Source organism: Solanum dulcamara, chromosome 7 (assembly GCF_947179165.1).
Source record: "Solanum dulcamara chromosome 7, daSolDulc1.2, whole genome shotgun sequence".
Classification (NCBI taxonomy): Eukaryota; Viridiplantae; Streptophyta; class Magnoliopsida; order Solanales; family Solanaceae; genus Solanum; species Solanum dulcamara.
In genome coordinates, this window is record NC_077243.1 from 11,394,050 (window position 1) to 11,416,669 (window position 22,620).

At 34.0% G+C, this 22,620-nt stretch overlaps 1 protein-coding gene and 1 pseudogene across 2 annotated transcripts; both read right to left on the reverse strand.

The window, feature by feature from the left end:
- Nucleotides 1-4,213: 4,213 nt before the first annotated feature.
- LOC129894504 (uncharacterized) lies at nucleotides 4,214-10,392 on the reverse strand (annotated as a pseudogene).
- Nucleotides 10,393-19,869: 9,477 nt separating this feature from the next.
- Nucleotides 19,870-21,024, reverse strand: LOC129896252 (nuclear transcription factor Y subunit C-1-like). Of its 2 annotated transcripts, XM_055972110.1 has the most exons (3): nucleotides 20,659-21,024; nucleotides 20,384-20,571; nucleotides 19,870-20,055 (listed from the first exon to the last, which is right to left on the reverse strand). In XM_055972110.1, exons 1-3 carry the CDS (start codon nucleotides 20,863-20,865, stop codon nucleotides 20,007-20,009), a joined length of 444 nt encoding a protein of 147 aa, XP_055828085.1. In that variant the 5' UTR covers nucleotides 20,866-21,024; the 3' UTR covers nucleotides 19,870-20,006. The 2 variants fall into 2 exon arrangements, with proteins under 2 accessions (XP_055828085.1, XP_055828084.1); XM_055972109.1 differs by having other exon boundaries at nucleotides 20,384-21,024.
- Between the last annotated feature and the right edge of the window lie 1,596 nt (nucleotides 21,025-22,620).

Sequence of the window (22,620 nt, forward strand, 5' to 3'; positions counted from 1 at the left end):
TATATAATATATATATATATTAAAATAGTACAAAAGTGCGGCGAGAAAAAATAAATAAATAAATATATATATATATATATATATATATTATATTCATTTTTTAAATTATTTGGATGAAAAGAAAACAATTATATATTTTATTATTATTTAATGTTTATTATTATTTATTTTTTAAACAGGTGACAACGGGTGATGGGCATTATTAATATAGTATTAATATAGGTACGGGTAGGGCACGCGTGGATTAAAATAATTAAATTTTTTTTTTAATTTTTATTAAAGAGATAAAATTTAAAAAATAAAATAATAATAAAAAAAATAATAATGAAAATCGGATGAATATAATATATATATATATATACATATATATATATTTGGATAGGCAAAATTATTTGTTTATTTTATTTATTTCGGATGAATATAAATATATATATAGATATATATGTATTTAGATAGGCAAAATTATTTGTTTATTTTATTTATTTCGGATGAATATAAATATATATATAGTTTAGAGACAAAGGGGTATGGGCGGGGGCACGCGTTAGTTTTTTATTAGTATAGGGAAACGGGGAGGGGACAAAGTGTGGGTAGTAAATTATTTTTTATTATTATTTTTTATTTATTTTTTATTTTACGGAAGATTAACATTATTTAATTATTTATTTATTTATTATTATTTTAAAAGAGGGACAAAAAGGTGTGCAGAATATTATTATTTTATTTTTAATTATTTTTATTTTCGGATGAATAAATAATATATATATTTTTTTAATTTCTTTATTTATTATTATTATTATTATTATTTATTTATTGATTTATTTATTTTTATTTTTTGACGAGGAGATGGCATATATATTATTTGCGTGTTGTAGTATTAATGGAAGAATAAAAATAAAACAATTGTTAATTCAATATTAATTATTTGTTATTTAGGAGAAGTAATGAAAACGTAAAATTAATTAGTGAAATTGGTTATCAAATTAGACGAATTAATTTACGATCTTCTTAATTTTAACAAAAGTAAAATGATTAACCTCATTGTAACTAATTATTAATTTACGAAATAATTAATTATGGTAAATAATAATTTTCTTTTTTATAAGTCAAATTTAAATATTACTAAGATATAATGACTATATAACAAAAAAATGCATATGTTATGAAGATGACAAATTATTTAAAATACACTTGAAAATATGCATGGTTTTATAAAAGCCAATTATTTTAATTTAATTAAAATTGAAGAAGTCTAAAATTAAAATAAGATGAGTATGCATTAATTAATTAACAAACCTCTCATTTTTGACAAAGTAAATAATTAACTTCAGTTTAAATAAATTAACTTGAAATATGAGTCTATTAATTAAATCAAACTAATTAACAGAGCTATTTATTTTAAAAATAAAAATCTTTTGAGACAATTTTTTTTGAATAAATAATAAAATATATTATATTCAAGAATTATTTTATAAATATATATATATATAGCCACATATATATATAGAGAAATTAATTTAAAACTATGATACCATATATGTATATTTCGTTTTATTATTATTATTATTATTATTATTATTATTATTTAATTTTATATATATATATTTTATTATTATTGTATTATTATTTTTTTAAAAAAAATTACGTTGTTGAGGGTAAAAATTGGGTGTCAACAGCTGTCCCTCTTTGACCGAAGACGATGAAAGAGTTTTTGGGCAAAGAAGTTGACATAATAGCCAATTTTGTCCCGACCATCAATGTTGAAATGAAGTTTATGAAAATACAAAGATAAGAAAAAGAAAAAAAAAAGAAAGAAAAAAAAATAAAAAATTGTGGATGAATTTTGCTTTTGAGTTACCAACAAGTCTCGAATCTTTTGGGATTCAAGCCGAGTGCAGCTTTGAAGTTATGCCAGAATAGGGTGGAGCGAATCGTAAGCGCCATCATTTATAAAATCGTGCCAGTATTAGTGAATGAGAAAATATTGACAGAGGTGGCCGCAGAGAAGAATAAGATTGAACAAGTGAAGAGTTATTTAAAAAATGAAGTGAAGCAAAAGGGAGCGTATTGACAATATAAAGAGATAAAAGTGGAATTAAAAACCTGGACTCGACAAGGGGCGAGAATATTGGGAAGAACGAAGTAAAGCCTAACCCCAAAGAAATCGTCCCAATAACGAATAATGGCGAGACTGGATTTTAAAACCTGAATTATGGAAGTAGGTTGAGTAGAGTTCGAGAGTAGATTCATGACCATTGTTGGTGAGTTTGACTTTCCAACAAACATCCCCCGTTCACTGCTTAGAAACAATTCCACGTTATGCTGCGGTTTCTGCAAAACTTAAACTTGATAAGACAATTAGTAAATATTAAATATAGAGCAATGTGCAATAAGCTTATGGGAATGACACCTCTAGGGTGCGAGTATATGAAAATGCGGCCTTGCAAGCCGTAATGATTAAATAAAATTGAAGCGTATGAAAAATAGAGTTTTAAGGCCGATTATTCATGATAGTGGTGTCTTTCAGCAATGATTAATGAAATGAGGCTTTAACCCAAATGATTTATGAAGAATGCGACTTTAATGAAGATTGCAACTCCTCAAGTCAATGATTAATGAAAATGATGTCTTTGCAAATATTGCAACTTTGCAAGCGTTTTATACAATTGTATTTAAAGCATTTGTGCAAAGCAGTAGAAAGCAATTGAAAGCCATGTGGAGCGCAATAAAATATTTGAATATATCGAAAGCATTTGTGCAGTGCATTTGAATGAATTGTAAGCATTTGTGCAGTGCATTTGAATATACTGGAAAGCATTAGTGCAGTGCATTTGATAATGTTTGAAAGCATTTGTGTAGTGCATTTGATAATATTTGAAAGCATTTGTGCAGTGCATTTGATAATATTTGAAAGCATTTGTGCAGTGCTTTTGATAATAATTGAAAGCATTTGTGCAGTGCATTTGATAATATCTAAAAGTATTTGTGCAGTGCATTTGATAATATTTGAAAGTATTTGTGCAGTGCATTTGATAATAATTGAAAGCATTTGTGCAGTGCATTTGATAATAATTGAAAGCATTTGTGCAGTACATTTGAAAAGATTTCAAGACATCTGTGCGATGTGTTCGAAGATATCTGAAAGCATTTGTATAGCGTATTGCACTTAAAATTATTTGAAAGTATTCGTGGAGTGCATTTGAGAATATTTATGCGGGGCATTTAATATCATAGGTAGTACAACTGAAAATATTTGTGAAATTAAGATATTTGGAATTTTCGAGAAGCTTGATTTAAAACATAAATTTATAAGTAATTCAAACCATTCAACATATGATCCCTCCGAGGCTGTAAATATGTTGACCTCTTTATTGGCCGATAATTCTGGCAAGCCTGCATTCAAAGAAAAATTATGAGTTTTGGGGGGAGGTTGATTCGCATTGACTTTGAAGGCTTGGCTCTTCATACTCCTTCTTTCTTCAACTTAGTTTGGACTTGCAATCCCCGTCTATTCTAAATCTTGGCTAATAAATAACAGGAAAATATTTGGTGTAAAGGTTCATATTAAAAGTAATGAGATAAATTATATATATATATATATATATATATATATATATATATATATATATATATATATATAATAGTAAAGAATTTCTGCAAAATTTTAGATTGCGACATGTCGTGAAACGAAGCAAACGTCCTTTTCTGGAGTCTTTCTTCAACCTGATTATTCTATTTCCCACATACTCTTCAATTTTCTTGACGTCTTCTTCTAATGTTGCCCGCAAAACTGTCCCAGTTTTGATAAAGAGAGATAATGATATTTCATCATGATAATGAAAAGACCGAACCATACGTAATTCGTGAATACATTCCTTGAGAATTGAAACAAAGGGGCCGAGTCCTTTACTGGTTGCCTAGGTATCCAACATGAACTAGACTATACGTAATTATCATATACGAAATAATAATAAGGAGGGAAATTAAAATTTTCTCATAATGTGACCGAAGCCGATACAGGCCGCCTACGTATCCCACCAAGGGAATCAGGCCAGGCGTAGTTCATAGTACATAACAATGGGATCTTCTTTATAATTTCTTCTAAGTGACCAGACCCGATATGGGTTTTCTACGTATCCCGCCAAGGGAATCAGGTCGTAACGTAGTTCTTCAATATTACATGAAATATTACATGAAAACAATATAAAGGCTCCTAGACATAGTATTTTTTAATCGCATCTGAATTGATGGCTTTCGGCCATATCTTTCCGTCCATTTCTGCTAGAATCACCGCTCCTCCAGTCAACACTCTGTGAACCACATAAGGCCCATGTCAATTAGGCGCAAACTTCCCCTTAGCTTCTTCTTGGTGCGGGAATATCCGTTTTAACACCAATTGTCCAGGCCTGAACTGTCTCAGTCTTACCTTTTTATTGAAAGATTTGGCCATCCTATGTTGATAAAGTTGTCCGTGACAAACTGCATTCATTCTCTTTTCATCAATGAGCATCAATTGTTCATATCGGCTTTGTATCCATTTGGCATCACTCAACTCAGCTTCTTGGATTATCCTCAGGGATGGTATCTCAACTTCCATTGGTAATACTGCTTCTGTTCCATAAACCAAAAGATAAGGTGTTGCCCCAGTCGAAGTCCTAATCGTGGTGCGATAGCCAAGGAGGGCAAACGGTAAATTTTCATGCCAATGCTTATAATTATCAATCATCTTTCGCAATATTCTTTTGATATTCTTGTTGGCAGCCTCAACTGCTCCATTCATCTGTGGTCGATAAGGAGTAGAATTGCGGTGAATGATTTTGAACTTATCACATATCTCATGCATCAAACCGCTATTGAGGTTAGCTCCATTATCTGTTATAATCGAATGGGGGATGCCAAATCTACAAACTATGTTATTGCGAACGAAATCTGTCACCACCTTTTTTGTCACAGACTTGTGTGAGGATGCTTCTACCCATTTTGTGAAGTAATCGATAGCTACCAAAATGAACCTGTGTCCATTTGATGCGGCTGGCTCAATAGGACCGATGACATCCATGCCCCAGGCTACGAACGGCCAAGGAGAACTCATCACATTGAGTTCATTCGGTGGAACTCGGATCAAATCACCGTGAATCTGACATTGATGACATTTCCTCACAAAGCGAGTGCAGTCTGTTTCTATAGTCATCCAGAAATATCCGGCCCGCACAATCTTCTTTGCCAAAGTAAAACCATTCATGTGTGGCCCACAAGTACCCCCATGTATTTCTTCAATCAACTTGCTCGCCTCTTGGGAGTCAACACACCTTAATAAACCTAAATCTGGAGTCCTCCTATAAAGGATTTCTCCACTTAAGAAAAAGTGATTTGCAAGCCTCCGCAGTGTTCTCTTTTGAATATTGCTTATGCCTTCTGGATAATCTCCTTCTTTGAGATACCTCACAATATCATAGTACCATGGTTCTCCATCTATTTCTTCATCCACATGGAAACAATAGGCCGGTTGATCCTGCACATTGATTTTGATTGGATCTATGTAATTCTTGTCTGGATGTTGAATCATAGAAGACATGGTTGCCAAGGCATCTGCGAATTCATTTTGAGCTCTAGGAATATGCCTGAACTCTATCTTGATAAATTTATTGCATATTTCCTTCACACATTGCAAATAGGGGAGTATCTTCACATTCTTGGTGCTCCATTCGCCTTGTACCTGGTGAATCAATAAGTCCGAGTCACCTATAACCAACAATTCTTGTATATTCATATCAACAGCCATTCTGAGTCCAAGAATACAAGCTTCATACTCCGCCATATTGTTAGTGCATAGAAACTTGAATTTCACTGAGACTGGATAATGTTGACCTGATTCTGAGACAAGCACTGCCCCAGCACCGACTCCTTTAGAATTTGCAGCACCATCAAAGAACATCCTCCACCCATGATATTCTTCTAAAATATCCTCTCCAATAAATAACACCTCTTCATCAGGGAAATAAGTTTTAAGAGGTTCGTACTCTTCATCCACAGGGTTTTCAGCAAGATGATCAGCAAGCGCTTGTCCCTTGATGGCCTTCTGAGTGACATAAATAATATCGAATTCACTTAGTAAAATTTGCCATTTTGCCAACTTCCCCGTTGGCATAGGCTTCTGAAATATGTATTTGAGTGGATCCATCCTTGAGATGAGAAAAGTGGTATACGCGCATAAGTAATGTCTTAACTTTTGTGCAACCCAAGTCAAGGCACAACAAGTGCGTTCCAATAAAGTATATCGGGCTTCATAAGGCGTGAATTTCTTGCTCAAGTAGTATATAGCCTGTTCTTTCCTCCCAGTTTCATCATGTTGTCCTAACACACATCCAAATGCATTGTCCGATACTGACATATATAGTAGCAATGGTCTCCTCGGTTTTGGAGGCACCAAGACGGGCGGACTAGACAAGTACTCCTTGATTCTGTCAAAAGCTTGTTGACAATCTTTAGTCCATTTAATGGCAGCGTCTTTCCTCAACAACTTGAAGATTGGTTCACAAATTATAGTCGACTGTGCAATGAATCGACTAATGTAATTTAGTCGACCAAGAAAACTCATTACATCCTTTCGACTTTTTGGAGGGGGCAAGTCTTGAATAACCTTTATTTTTGAATGATCCAATTCTATGCCCTTCCTACTCACAATGAAACCCAACAACTTTCCAGCAGGGACACCAAATGCACACTTTGCAGGATTTAATTTCAGATTATACCGCCTCAACCTATCAAAGAACTTCTTCAAATCTGTGAGGTGATTGGAGCTCTTTTGTGACTTGATAATGACATCATCTACATAGACTTCAATCTCCTTATGGATCATGTCATGAAAAATGGTAGTCATAGCTCTCATGTATGTTGCTCCTGCATTCTTGAGTCCAAAAGGCATTACTCGATAACAATACACTCCCCAAGGTGTGATGAATGCCGTTTTATCAACGTCTTCTTCATCCATTAGAATCTGATGGTAGCCTGCAAAGCAATCAACAAATGACTGCAACTCATGCTTTGCACAATTATCAATAAGTATGTGAATGTTTGGAAGTGGAAAATTATCTTTCGGACTGGCCTTGTTGAGGTCTCGATAGTCTACACATACCCTGATTTTTCCATCTTTCTTTGGCACTGGCACTATATTAGCTAACCATGTAGGATACTTTGTGACTCGGATGACGTTGGCGTCGATTTGCTTAGAAACTTCTTCCTTAACTTTTAAACTCAGATCAGGCTTGATCTTCCTTGGCTTTTGCTTGACTGGGGGACAAGATGGATCAGTTGGCAACTTATGTGAAACAATGTTTGTGCTTAGACCCGGCATATCATCATAAGACCATGCAAATACATCCATATATTGTCCCAAAAGATCAATAAGTTCCTTTCTTTGAGACAGAGTCAAATGGATGCTAATTCTTGTTTCTTTCATTAGTTCTGAATCTCCCAAATTTACCGTCTCAGTTTCATCCAAATTTGGCTTTATTTTATTCTCAAAATGTTCAAAATCTTCAGTCAACTCTTCAGGTTGCTTCTCTTCTTCATATTCCGCAAAAGATTGCTCGGTATTTGAGATTTGTTTGCTCATTTCATTACATGTCACAGTCTTGGTATTGGCAGATTTATTAATTTGCTCGCTGAAAGAGAGTAAAAATAAATAAATAAAATTTATAATTAAGTACAAAATTTTGAATTTTAAAGCAGAAAATATGGCTTAGATGTGGCATTTAAGATTTCAAAAGTGGAGGCAAAACATTTAAAGATTCTTAAACATGATTCAGGCCTCAATTTTGAATCATGTTATTTCATTAATTCTAATACAAACGTCTACCAAGATTTTCGAGGAAACGGGGATGGGTTATAAGTCCAATTGTTCAAAGCATCTCCAGGCTCCACATCCCATATGGTCGGAATCTCGGTACAATCCTCCAAGATCATGTTGCATTCCACTTCTTCTATAAATAAGTTTTTGAGTCTTTCCACGAGGGTGTTTTCAGCGTCTTCCTCTGATTCCTTTATAATATATGCCTTGGAAAATGACTGATTCAAGTGCGGAATGGGATGGGGCAATGAAATGTCACTTTTCCTTTTGAGATCGGCCAATGAGACTTCTTCAGGAGTAGGCTTGTATCCCAAACCAAAGGTGTATTTCTGGCCCGACAATTGAATTGGTTCCACTATTCCACCTAAGTTCACTCCAAGACCTCGACCAGGCATGAAACCATTCTTCAACATTTTCCAAGCCACCATCACAAGCACACGTGGTAACTTTACCCTTTCGGTTTAATGGACACACATAATCTCTTTAGTATGGAACACAGACCCATCCAGTTCTTCCATACTTTCAACAACAGGGATTGAATTGTCAGGATACATGGAATTACTACCTTCTCCATGAACAATAATCTCGTGGTGGTTCCAAACAAATTTCAAATTTTGGTGCAGGGTAGAAGGGACCGCACCAGCCATATGGATCCAAGGCCTCCCAAGCAATAAATTGTAACTAGCAGGTATGTCCAATACTTGGAATTCTACCACGAACTCCTCGGGTCCAATTTGCAGTGGCAAATCAATTTCGCCAATGACTCCCCTTTGTGTCCCATCAAAACCTCTAACCCTCACATGACTTTCACGAATTTTCCCAATATTAATTCCCAAAGCTCGAAGGGTATTGAAAGGACATATGTTAACAGCTGAACCATTGTCAATCAGAACTCTAGAAACAAACTTGTCCCTACACCTGACAGTGATGTTCAATGCTTTGTTATGTCCCAAACCTTCAGATGGTAATTCCTCTTCGTGAAAATAGACTTTGTTTGCTTCCAAAACCTGTCCTACCATGGCTGAAAGATTCTCACTTGTGATCTCGGCTGGAACATAAGCTTCACTTAGAACTTTCACCAAAGCGCTCCTGTGAGTTTCAGAACTCATCAATAATGACATCAAGGAAATTTGGGCAGGAGTCTTCCTCAATTGTTCAACAACAGAATATTCTTTTGTTGGCATTTTCCTCCAGAAATCCTCTATTTCAGCTTCTGTCACAACCCTCTTTTGGTTAACTTCCTTATTCGGTACGATTCGTGCAACACCTTCAGGGGCATAACATCGCCCCGATCTTGTCATTCCGGCAGCAGCAGCTTCTACAACTACCTTTCCTTTCCCTTTGTCCTTTGTGTCAGTTGAGTAACTCCAGGGAACTGCTTTAGTATCAAAATGAGTTGATTGAGCAACCAAAACCGTAATCTTAGGTTTAGGAACCAAAACTTCCACTTCAAATGGCGCTCGCGCCTGGATTGTGATAATGGGAGCAATAAAGGCTGATGCCATGACATTCTTCTCTTCTTTGATTGGCAAAATAGTCCCTTCCAAATTGCATTCTTCATCAATGGTGATCATGTTCACATTCTCATGATTTGGAAGAGGATTGTTATTTACATTGGGGGCAGCACCTCTGAGTTGAATAACTCCTTCTTTGATTAATGCCTCAATCTTGTCCTTGAGAGTAAGACAGTTTTCGGTGTCATGTCCAGCAGCTCCAGAGTGATAGACGCAATGCTTAGTGTCATCATACCATCCGGGAAGGGGGTTGGGAATTCGTGCTTAGATTGGTTGGAGTATCCCTGCGGTTCTCAACCTTTCATATAATTGGGATAAAGGTTCGGCTAAAGGTGTATAGGTTTTGGGTGGTCTTCTTTCAAAGTTTGGATGGGGCCTTGGTGGATTTGATGGGCGAATTTGTGTTTGATAATGGGATTGAGGTGGGTATGTTGGTCGGTATTGTGAGGGATTTGGATAAGTGGGTGCTCTGGATGGATAATATATTGGCTGAGTGGTGTAAACTGGATAAGGGGTGACGGAAGGCTGGTAATATGGCTGAGGGACTTGGGTATACTGACTATGGTATGAAGGTTGGGGTAAAGGGTTTTGGTATGTTAACATTTGGTTTGGCCTACGTTCCTGGATGGTCATGACAGCGGACACTCCGTCCTTCTTCTTCTTAAAGGCTCCTCCAATTGAATCTGACTGAATTGCTTTACTTGTTGCTTGCAAGGCTGCCAAATTAGTGATTCTCCCAGTTTTAATACCTTCTTCAATGAATTCTCCCATCCTTACAACTTCAAAGAACTTTTGTCCTACCACGCTTATCATCTTTTCATAATACGTTGCATCTTTTTGAGATTATATAAAAAGGGAAGTCATCTCACTTTCTGTCATCGGAGGTTGAACTTTTGCAGCATCTGCTCTCCATCTCATGGCATATTCTCTAAAAGACTTCGTCGACTTTTTTTCTAATTTCATCAAATAGAATCTATCTGGTATGGCCTCAGTGTTGAACTTGAACCTATCCATGAAATCATGTGCCATGATACTCCAACTATGCCATTTCTTCGGATCTTGACTTGTATACCAATCCAGTGCTTCTCCTGTCAAACTCCTTATGAATAATTTCATTCTAATGGCCTCATCTTTCCCCACTCCAACTAGCTTGTCACAATACGATCTTAAATGAGCTCATGGATTTCCCTTCCCATCAAACACATCAAATTTTGGTACTTTATATCCTGCAGGCAACTCGACATCAGGATGAACACATAAATCCTCATACTCAAACCCTTCACATTCCTTGTGAAGTTGGATACTTTTGAATGCTTCTTTCAAATTACGAATCTCCCTAGCTACACTTTCATCTGTTTTTGATTTGGCCTTTCTCTCCATCTCCTCATATGGATCGACTTCTGGCATGGTTGATATTGGAGTAACGAAAGGTTGAGCTTCTGTTACGTATACTTGTGGCACATATTGCATGTTAGGAGTTGTAGTATGTGTCACAAGTATATGTTGGATCGTTTGGTATTTTTGGATGAGCGGATTGGTTTGGGTGAGTGGGGCTTTTTGGGTAAGTGGGTTAGTTTTAGTGAGTGGAGCTTGGGTAAGTGTAGTTTGAAGGACTGGAGTTTGGGAAACATAAGGGGTAGTGAAAGGTAGTGGATTGGTTTGTTGTGAGTTGATGCTTGCGAAATTGACTTGTGGTTGGTTGACAGGTTGTTTAGGAGCAGTCATATTGGTTTTGAAAGGGGAAGGATTTGGAAGGAAGTCTTGAGGCGAGGGAGAGTCAACAGGTGGAATAGTTGCATCTGCTCTATGTTTGGGAAGTGGTGTATTTAGGCTAATGGACAAATTGGTAAGGTTTCGAAGTCGATCGATCTCTCTTTGCATATTGGCCATTTGTTGCATCAGGTTAGCAATATGTTCATTATAAGGAATAGGATCCCTTCCTTCTGAAGCCTCAGGTTCATCTCTTGGGATAGTGACAAGTCCTAAACCATCTTGATCGGATGCACTTGAACCAGTCATATCGGCGGGTGATCGGCCTTTTGATCTAGTGAAGTATGGATGATCCGCCAGTTCGCAGTCAACACGAATCAACCTTTGGGGAAATAAATTAGAAAGGAAAAAGAAACCTCTGTTAAACAAAAAGAAAAGAAATATATTAGTATAAATAGAATAATCAATTAGGTAAATAGCGTTGGCAAATAAGGGAACATGTACCACATAGCAAATAAATCACATAGTAAGAAGAGAAATTAATAATACAAATGCGACCTAATATGCACGGGACCTCTTTTATGCCAAAGGTGGGCCTAAATGCCAAATAACGAGATTTATGATAGGTTGATCCAAGCCATTAACTTGAGATAATTTGAGTTTGGAAGACAAAAGATCCAATTTTCATTAAACAACAATAAAAGGGTACAATAATCAACAAAATACATGGAAAGATGACAAAAATGGAAACAAAGACTTAGCCTAATTCTTGCTCTTAATCAAAATGGTGAAGTGGATGAAGATGATGCTCCAACATTGTTAGATCCTGCTCTCGCATTATCCAGAATATGTATTATATTCACCATTTGAGCCCACATTTCTGGTGTAACTATTTTGGTTCCAAGATGACAGTGTCGTATCCAAATCGTCGTCCTAATATCCTCGAAGCCCTGTTCACCTTCCGGGCTTATGCTATTGCGATCTTCTCGAAGCCATGCCTGATATTCTGGAGTTCTTCTTGCTGGTCCATCTCCTACCTCTAGCGTGATGATATTATCCCATTCATGAAGAATCTTATCAACTCTAGGGACTTTAAAGTCTGATTCAAAGGAAATTTCAGAAGATTTCATATTTGCTTGTAGAGGAATCATTTGTGCTTGACCGAACTGTTGAAGCACGCATATTGGGGCATATGGTTGGAGACCTTCCAATCCAATGAGCTCGATGTAGTAAAATCCTCTACACCTTATGAATGCAATAGGACATGAGAGTAGTGGGTATTTCCATTGAATTTGGTCACTAGTGCGGGAAATCAAAAATTCGTACCAATCATTAGTACCAACTAGAGACACAAACTTTTTCATCCTATCATAAAAACTGTTAATATGACTTGTATTACTAAAACATATGTCTACCATGTCATCACGTTGGTAAAAATGTTCCATCGCCCACATTTGCAAAAAAAGATTGCAACCTTCAAAGAAACTTGTTTCTCCTCTTTTACACTTTCCGAGGGCTCGAAGTATTTCAACCAAAATCATAGGAACCAAAGCGATTTCCTTTCCGTCGACTCCTTTGAAAAGTGCTTTAGCCACATAACATATACAAGTGCTAATCTTCCCATGTTCTTGTGGAAATACCAAGGTTCCTAGTAAAGCCACAACAAATGCAATAGGACGGTTAACTTGCCAATGGGTAGAGGTGCAAGAGAATTCTTTTCTGAATAACTTGTAACTGTCCGAACATCCATACCGCCCATATAAGTAATCCAAGGAAACCCAATTGTATTTGAAACACCCTAGTTTCCTAGTGTTTTTCAATCCTAAGTATCAAAGAAATTTTTTCCCTGATTGACCGTGTGGGATAATTTGACTTCTTCCTCGATACTTCAAACTAGTGAAATAGTAGATTTCCTCCAATGTGGGTGTTAACTCAAAGTCTTTGAATGCAAACACAACACGTTCTGGATCCCAAAATGAAAGTAATGCGCTAACCACATGATTATCCGGGGAAACCTTGAATAGCATAGGGAGGAAGCCCAATTTTTTCGTAATTGCTGATTTCTCGATGGGGCTAAAATTTTCCCACCATTTCTTCAATTTGTACGGGACACCCTCGACCATTCTAATTTTGGGTATTTGGGGAGTTGAATCCATCCTACAATACAAATTAATAAAATGAGGACACATTTTCCAAACTCATTATGTCAAAATTGGCTTGGATTAGTCTATCATTATCACGTTCCATAAAATATGCTTATTGGTCGTTGGGTCATGAATCCCGTCGACGTATGAGTGGTTTCTTAAATGTGGAATTGACACCTTGGGTCAATCCACCTAAGGCGTATGTATGCATGACTTAGATCGAAGGGAAGCACAACTCTATCTTATGTTTTTTCTAAGATTTGGCTTACTAGACAAAAGGTTCCCGAGTGGACAACTCGAGTGAGAAGGCTACGCGGCCACACGGAAAAAGATCCGGACACCCCGCGCATATGCCAACTCTCCTAAATTTTGGGATTTTTTGAAAAAACTTTGTGGGTGCGCAAAACACACCTCACGTGTACGTGTGAAAGTGTCCATTTTCCAGAATTGGAGGAAGTATGAACGGAATGACAGTTTATATAAAACAGTAACAAATATTCAAATATATAAAGCAACAAAATAATTGCAAACATACATCAATATCAAGCAATAGCAAATAAATAATCATAACATAAATCATCAAACAATTAAAAAAAAGAAAAACTAAAAAATATAAAGAAATTCAAATTATTAACCTAAGTCTGTTATGGTTTAGAACCTTTATTTCCCCAGCGAAGTCGCCAAGCTGTTATACCCTTTTTTTAGAGTGAGTAACCGGGTATATATAGGGAAATGAAAGGGAATGCCGGATGATTAAAATAATGCAGAGTGGGAAATTAATAAAATAATGCGGAATGGGTAAAAATATAAAATAATGCGGAGTGGACAAATTAATAAAATAATACGGAGGCGGAAATATATATTATACTCTTTTTTTTTTAAAATCAGATGAATATATATATATATATATATTCTGCAGAGACAAAGGATGATGGGCGGGGCACGCGTGGATTAAAATAATATATATTTTTTAATTTTTATTAAAAAAAGATAAATAAATAAAAAATAAAAAAAATAAATAAAAAATAAAAATCGGATGAATATAATATATATATATATATATATATATTAAAATAGTACAAAAGTGCGGCGAGAAAAAATAAATATATATATATATATATATATATATTATTATATTCATTTTTTAAATTATTTGGATGAAAAGAAAATAATTATATATTTTATTATTATTTAATGTTTATTATTATTTATTTTTTAAACAGGGGACAACGGGTGATGGGCATTATTAATATAGTATTAATATAGGTATGGGTAGGGCACGCGTGGATTAAAAATTAAATTTTTTTTTAAATTTTTATTAAAGAGATAAAATTAAAAAAATAAAATAATAATAAAAAAATAATAATGAAAATCGGATGAATATAATATATATATATATATATATATATATAAATATATTTGGATAGGCAAAATTATTTGTTTATTTTATTTATTTCGGATGAATATAGATATATATATATTTGGATAGGCAAAATTATTTGTTTATTTTATTTATTTCGGATGAATATAAATATATATATAGTTTAGAGACAAAGGGGTATGGGCGGGGGCACGCGTTAGTTTTTTATTAGTATGGGGAAACGGGGAGGGGACAAAGTGTGGGTAGTAAATTATTTTTTATTATTATTTTTTATTATTATTTTTTATTTATTTTTTATTTTACGGAAGATTAACATTATTTAATTATTTATTTATTTATTATTATTTTAAAAGAGGGACAAAAAGGTGTGCAGAATATTATTATTTTATTTTTAATTATTTTTATTTTTGGATGAATAAATAATATATATATATTTTTAATTTCTTTATTTATTATTATTATTATTTATTTATTGATTTATTTATTTTTATTTTTTGACGAGGAGATGGCATATATATTATTTGCGTGTTGTAGTATTAATGGAAGAATAAAAATAAAAAAATTGTTAATTCAATATTAATTATTTGTTATTTAGGAGAAGTAATGAAAACGTAAAATTAATTAGTGAAATTGGTTATCAAATTAGACGAATTAATTTACGATCTTCTTAATTTTAACAAAAGTAAAATGATTAACCTCATTGTAACTAATTATTAATTTACGAAATAATTAATTATGGTAAATAATAATTTTCTTTTTTATAAGTCAAATTTAAATATTACTAAGAGATAATGACTATATAACAAAAAAATGCATATGTTATGAAGATGACAAATTATTTAAAATACACTTGAAAATATGCATGGTTTTATAAAAGCCAATTATTTTAATTTAATTAAAATTGAAGAAGTCTAAAATTAAAATAAGATGAGTATGCATTAATTAATTAACAAATCTCTCATTTTTGACAAAGTAAATAATTAACTTCAGTTTAAATAAATTAACTTGAAATATGAGTCTATTAATTAAATCAAACTAATTAACAGAGCTATTTATTTTAAAAATAAAAATCTTTTGAGATAATTGTTTTTTGAATAAATAATAAAATATATTATATTCAAGAATTATTTTATAAATATATATATATAGCCACATATATATAGAGAGAAATTAATTTAAAACGATGATACCATATATGTATATTTCGTTTTATTATTATTATTATTATTATTATTATTATTTAATTTTATATATATATATATATATATTATTATTATTGTATTATTATTATTATTTTTGTAAAAATTACGTTGTTGAGGGTAAAAATTGGGTGTCAACACCTGGAAAAATCATCCATTAAGGTCACAAAGTATTTCATTCCAGAATGAGTGGAAACTCTGTAAGAGCCCCAAATATCACAATGAACTAGCTCAAACATTGATGTAGAGACATAAAAGCTAGTTGGAAAAGGTAATTTAGTTTGTTTAGCTAAGGGAAAGACAGTGCAAGGTGAAAGTACAGTAGTATGAATTATATCAAGACCAGAGGACTTCTTTATTATGTCTATGGGGGCATGGCCTAATCTTCTATGCCACAAGGAGTCAGATTCAGCTTGACTTGTTGAAGTAGATGCAGTATGTGTTGATCCTGCAGAAGAAAGAAAGGTTGGAGCTGAGCTGATGAGATTTTGTTTGAGGATGTAGAGGCCTCGATCTTCTCTACCAATCCCCCTGACCAGTCCATTTGAGAGGTCCTGAAAAATACAAAAATCAGGAAAGAAGGCTGCCATACAGTGAAGCTCCTTGGTAAGTTTTGACACAGACAGTAAATTATACTTGAAGTCTGGAACAAACAACACATTACTAATACGTTGACTACCAAGTACGTTTGTGCTCCTAGTGTGTGAGACTGATACTACATTACCAGTAGGGAGGTGAACTTCTTTTCTCTCAGGATTAGGCATAGGGTGAACTGCATCAAGCACATCAAGACTGTCTGTCATATGATCAGTAGCTCCAGTATCTATTATCCAGCCCAAAGGCACATATTTGGATACTAAGGCAGATAAGGTACTACCTGCAGAAGCTGCTTTAGATGAATGCTCCCCTACATTCTCACTTCCTTTTGCCAGTATCTGGATGATTTGTTGATATTGATCTTGTGTGAAAAAAGTTGCAGTTGGTGGAGTTGAAGAATTTAGAGTGGGCAGGCCATTGTTAGTAGATTGAGAGACTTCAACTTGATTAGCATGAGAGCTTGTGCCTCCACCTTTCTTCTTTGATCTCCAACCCACAGGATAACCTTTAACCTTGAAGCACTGCTCCTTAGTGTGTCCCCTGTATCCACACACTTCACATACAACTTTCTGAGCTTTCTGAGCATGTGGCTTGTATTGAGAGTCATAGTGTCCTCTGTTTGGATGACCATCACCACTTCCAAAGTTTCATTTACCATGAGAATATGCTTTCTGACTGAACAGGGCTGCACTTTCAATAGTTCTGTGAAACGAGACATCTGAATTGGTATGGACTAGATTTCTCTGACTTTCATAATCTAAGATGAGTGAAAAAGCTTTGTTTAGGTTTGGGGTAGGAGTTTGAAGTAGAATTTGTCCTCGAACAACTGAATAGGATTCATTCAATCCTATTAGGAACTGGAGTAACCTTTGATACTCAAAGTGTTCCTTGAATTTTCTGGATTCATCACAGGAACATCCTGGACATGGCATGATGGAGTCAAACTCGTTCCATAAGCTCTTAAGTGTGGTGTAATAATCGGTCACTGACATTGTTCCTTGATTTAAGCTGTGAATCTCCTTGTGAAGATGAAATATATGTACCTCATTGATCTTGTCAAACCTCTCTTTTAACTCACACCATACTTTGTGAACGTCATCACTGTATACTACACTGCTAAGTAGATCTGGTCTTACAGAGTTCATAATCTAGGACAACACTACGGCGTTGCATTTTTCCTAAATATCAAAGTATTTAGAGGGAAATTTTGACTTAGGATATCTACCATCCACAAACCCTAACTTACTCTTACCTAGCAGTCCAATACGCATGGCCTACTCCATATTGCCTAGTTTTCTAAGCCGGTGAGTTGCACAGATATCAGTGAGCTTCCTGGAGTATCACTAGATTGAAGATAGAGTGGATGATTATGGTCTATCACCGGAATGTTGAATCGAGCTGCCTCGATGGTGGCATTTGTGTTTTGGTTGCTGGTTTCCGTAGATCCATCTTCAAATCCAGCTGTAATCGCCATTTCTTCAAGCTTAGATTTTTTTTTGTTTGTTGTTGTTTCCTCTTAGCAGCTGACTTGCGATTCTAGTGCTCCTTGGCTTTGAATCTCAGCAGCAGGTTGCCGCACTTAGTAGATCGTAGTGCAGGCTCTGATACCATGCTAAAACTCCATTAATGGAGGTTCTCAGTGCTTCATTAATGGAGGAAAATAGAAGAGAAGAGACGAGGCTAGAGAGAGAGAGTGAGGGAGAGCTTCTGAGTTTAGAGAGAGAAAAGAGAGAGAAAGAAATATCTCCCAAGTTGTATTCTTCCCTCACTGATACATGTACATATATATGTATTTGTACTAATTTCTGTATTGTGTACACATACACTCTAACTGAATTTTATAACTAACTAACAACCTATTAGTTAGTATCTAACCACCAAATAACCACTCTTGTTAGCTTAACTACCATTAATTAGCCATGGTAGCTTGACTAACTATACCTTTAGTCAACAAGATATTTGTCTTACTGATCGTATAATGATATATTCTTAAAGAAGTTTATGATAAGCATTCTTAATTATGTGTTGATATCATAGGTAGCTATTTGAACAAATGAATGGTGAGAAACAAATTTATTCTTATTAAATCTTTTTCTGAATCGAGAAATCCAACAAGTTCCTAAAATGGAAACAAATGATGCAATTAATGAAGTCGTAATTACCCTAGTCATCAAGACTTTCACTCACATTATTAACAACTAGTACAAACTCTTGGATGCCCACTAAGCTTACTAATAATCTCATAGCCGATAAGCTAAGATTTGGTGGGTTCATCATACTTCTATAGCACGGAGCAATAATCAAAACACTTAGGAATTGTTTGGTAGGGCGTATAAGAATAATGTTAAATAGAGTGTATTAGTAATATTTGCATTAATTATTTCTTATGTATTGTTTGATTGGGTATGTTAAAAGATAGCAAGCATTGCACAATTTTTATTAAAAAAATTTATTTACAAAGATACTTTCCACAAATATAGTGGAAAAGAGGTAAAAAAGATTTTGAGGGGCAATTGAATCTTTAACCATGCAAACAACATGCATTAAACCCCTTGCATTACTTATACCATAGATTTCCTTTGTATTAGTAAATACTACACTCCCCAATAAAAATACCAAATAAGGTATTACTAATACACAAAACTTATACATGCATTATTAATTTCTAATACACTCTACCAAACGACCTAATAGCCAGAAAGAGAACTGATTAAAATAACATAATAAAATTGTTATGCAAGAAGAAAGGTCAATTGATTAAAACTCTGAAAACCAAAACTCCATAAGCATGAGTTTTATACTAACAAAATGATAATAAAAGAATTCAAGACATTACAATTAAGCAGTATCCTTGAAGAGTAGAGCAATAAGGTGCATTCATAATTAAGAGAAGTTGTAGCATTAGTAACTAGCTGTTGGTGAAATTATAAGATTACAAATTACAATTGAAAAATAAAATGAAGAAATTAACTTCACTTCTTGGCTGAGGCGCGAATATCTCGCTCTCTTTAAGGAGATTCAAGCCCACTGCAGTAAATCGTTTCACTGGTCCAGCAGTAGTCCTCTTGACTTGTCCCCTCCAGGATACAACAGCCTTATCTCAAAAATTTAACTCAACAAACTCTGGACAAGAGTTGAGTTTAAAGCTCTACACAAAGAACACCTTCCTTCAACTAATAAGAACTCTCTTTTTTATATAAACTTAACTCTCTCAATTTTTTCTTCTCTTATCTTGCATTTCAAAACAAAGAAGACCTCTCTATTTATAGGAGAGAAAATCATTCAAAGATGAAAAAAATAATAGAATGTCATCATTATCATCATTTAGTGTACCATTATGATTTAGTGCACCATTATGATTTAGTGCACCACTTATTAGTGATAATTAGATTAAAAATACATAATAATATGATTTAGTGTACCACTTATTAGTGATAATTAGATTAAAAATACATAATGGAATGATTTAGTCTTGCACTAAATAAAAATGATAATGAAAGACATTTTTATGCACAAAAGAAAGAATAATAAAGATGACATTAAATGTCATCAATGGACAATTGCTAAAAATTGCAATTTAATAAAATGTTAAAATGCTCACACTAACACTAGCTAATAACTGCTAGTTGTTGTACCACTAGGCAGATCCGGATCTACAACACTGCAACAAGATCAAATAGAAAAAAATATTACTAATAATTAATAATTGAACTATATCTATGAGTTGGATTAAACTAACGTGTTAAATTAAAAGATTATAACAAATAAATTACTAAATTAGTTGCTTAGTCTGGCAAGTACAACACCATCAAGAAACTACTGTTCATATATAACAGATAACTTGTTGAATACTTTTTTCATGGAGACAAAACGTTCCCTTTGTCACTTGTCAGAAAACGAAGAAAGTTGTAACGGAAATGGAAATTAATTAATTTAATTTATCTTTTTTCTAACCCTCTAGGTGTGAATTAAAGAAATGAGAAAGTTACCTTTGATGATCAAGATTATTATCCTGTCCATTATTGCTGCCTTCACTAGCATAGAAGGGAAGAAAACTTTGTAAGGAACCGTGATCAGTAATAGCGTTATTATCTCCAGGAACAACGTCAAGAAGGAAATCGAAAATGTCATTTTGGGTAATGGCGGCGGTGAGGTCGTTCTTCTGTAGAGTCCGTCGCTGAGCATGAAGCCAGGAACGAAGGGTGAGTTCAAGAATGAAAAATTCACATGCCTTAGCAAGCAAAATGGGTGATTCAGTGGAGACCATGTGGACATCCTGGTCAGACTTCATGATTTTCTTGATGCGGGTAGGGGGGAGTTGGTGGTTCTTGAAATCGTTAACCTTCTCCATTTCTCTAAGCTGGTAGGCCCAGAACATCTCCAACTGCTCTTTCTGTTTCTCGAGGAGATGCTGCGAAGCGGATAATTGACCTGCATTCTCTGCCGATTGCTCATCAGAGTTGTTTTCCATGGCGTTTTCGAGTACGAGAGGCGATGATCTTTTCTTTCTTAATACACACAGACACACAGAGAAATGGATGGATGAAGACTAATACATACAGGCTACAGCTGTGCGCTCTATATATATACACAAAAAACTAAAACTAATGAAGGTGTAAGTGTTGATGCTTCAGGTACAAGTACTTATTAAACACAGATGTTACTCTGTTAAAACTTACTTTTTTTCCCCAATTCGGATGAAAAAAGATAAATTAAATTAATTAATTTCCATTTCCGTTTCTTTTTCAAGTAGTAACGGATCGGATGGTGTGACTCCTTTTTCAATCAGAGGTCTCGGTTTCAAATATTGGGTATGAAAAAAAAATCTTTGGTAGAGAGCATTTTCCTTAAATGAGTCCTATGCGACACAAATTCAAATTAATCGAACTCTAATGTGAATATTAGACACTGAAAAATCAAAAACCCTGTTTATTTGCAAACATAACCCAATTAGTGAAATTGATTGATTATCTGAAGAAAACAACATTTTCCTTAGTTTGATTAGATAATGTCGTGCAATTCAATAAAATACATATTGAATTGCTTACATTCCTTAGTTTGCAAGTTTAATTTTAGGCATAATACTTAAATGTGCCATTTAACTTGGTCTCAACTGATAACTATGTTTTCTAATTTTGGATGTGTATAAATATACTTTAAATTTGTATAAAACTGAACAAATAGACACATGTGTCCTACTTAGTGTCCTACATGTAAATTCGTTTCCTACATATCGTTCTATGTGTATTATATCACGTAGGACGCATGTGTCTACTTATTCAATTTTATATAAGTTTAAGTATCTATTTGTGCATGCCCAAAGTTGGAGGATATAGATGCTAATTGAAGTCAAGTTAAAGGGCATATTTATGTATTATGTCTTAATTTTATACAAGTTTGATTGAACCGTTTAATTTTGGGTAAGTGTAAGTATCTATTTATACAGACTCAAAATTGGAGACCATAGATGTCAAGATGGTGTAAATTTAAAAGGGCATATTATGTATTATGTCCTGAATCTATCAATTACAACTTAATCTGATCCTTTCCTGTCTGTGTGATCACTTGACCAATAAAATTTGTCTTTTGTAAAACCTCCTATATTGCTAAGGAAGAGAAGAAACAAATGCATTCTCCATTTCTTCAAAAATCTAATTTAGATATACTAAACTTAAGATTTTCTTACTAAAAGAAAGGAAATAAATAAGGAAAAAGTTATTGTTGAAGATTTTGATTCTTGATTTTTCAGTGAAGGAGAAAATACTAAAATTCGGATCCCCATTATCTACTAAAATCCTTCTCTATTTTTTGAATATCAAAGTGAAAATATTATTTATAAATTTTTTCTTTTTCCTCATTTTTTAAGAATGAAGTTGTTAATTTTCATTTACCTCAACTTTCCGGGTAAGATTGCAAGTTTCTGGCAATCACTATCTTTTTTATAATGAAGGTTAGGTCATACCCTCCTTAATTAGTGAGATATTAATATATATCACAAGCCCAACTTTTGTTGGGAAAAGCTTCATATAAAAATAATAATTTACCTAGAACTTTTTCAACCAACATAGTGACAATAATGAAGTTAGCATTGAGTTAATAATTAAGAATCTCGTTAAAGTTTTAGTGAATTATATATGATTTAGTCATATTATACTATTGTTCTCTCAATGTTTCTCCACAAATGCGCTAACTCCAGAAAGTCTGAAGCCTATCTCCTTCTATAATT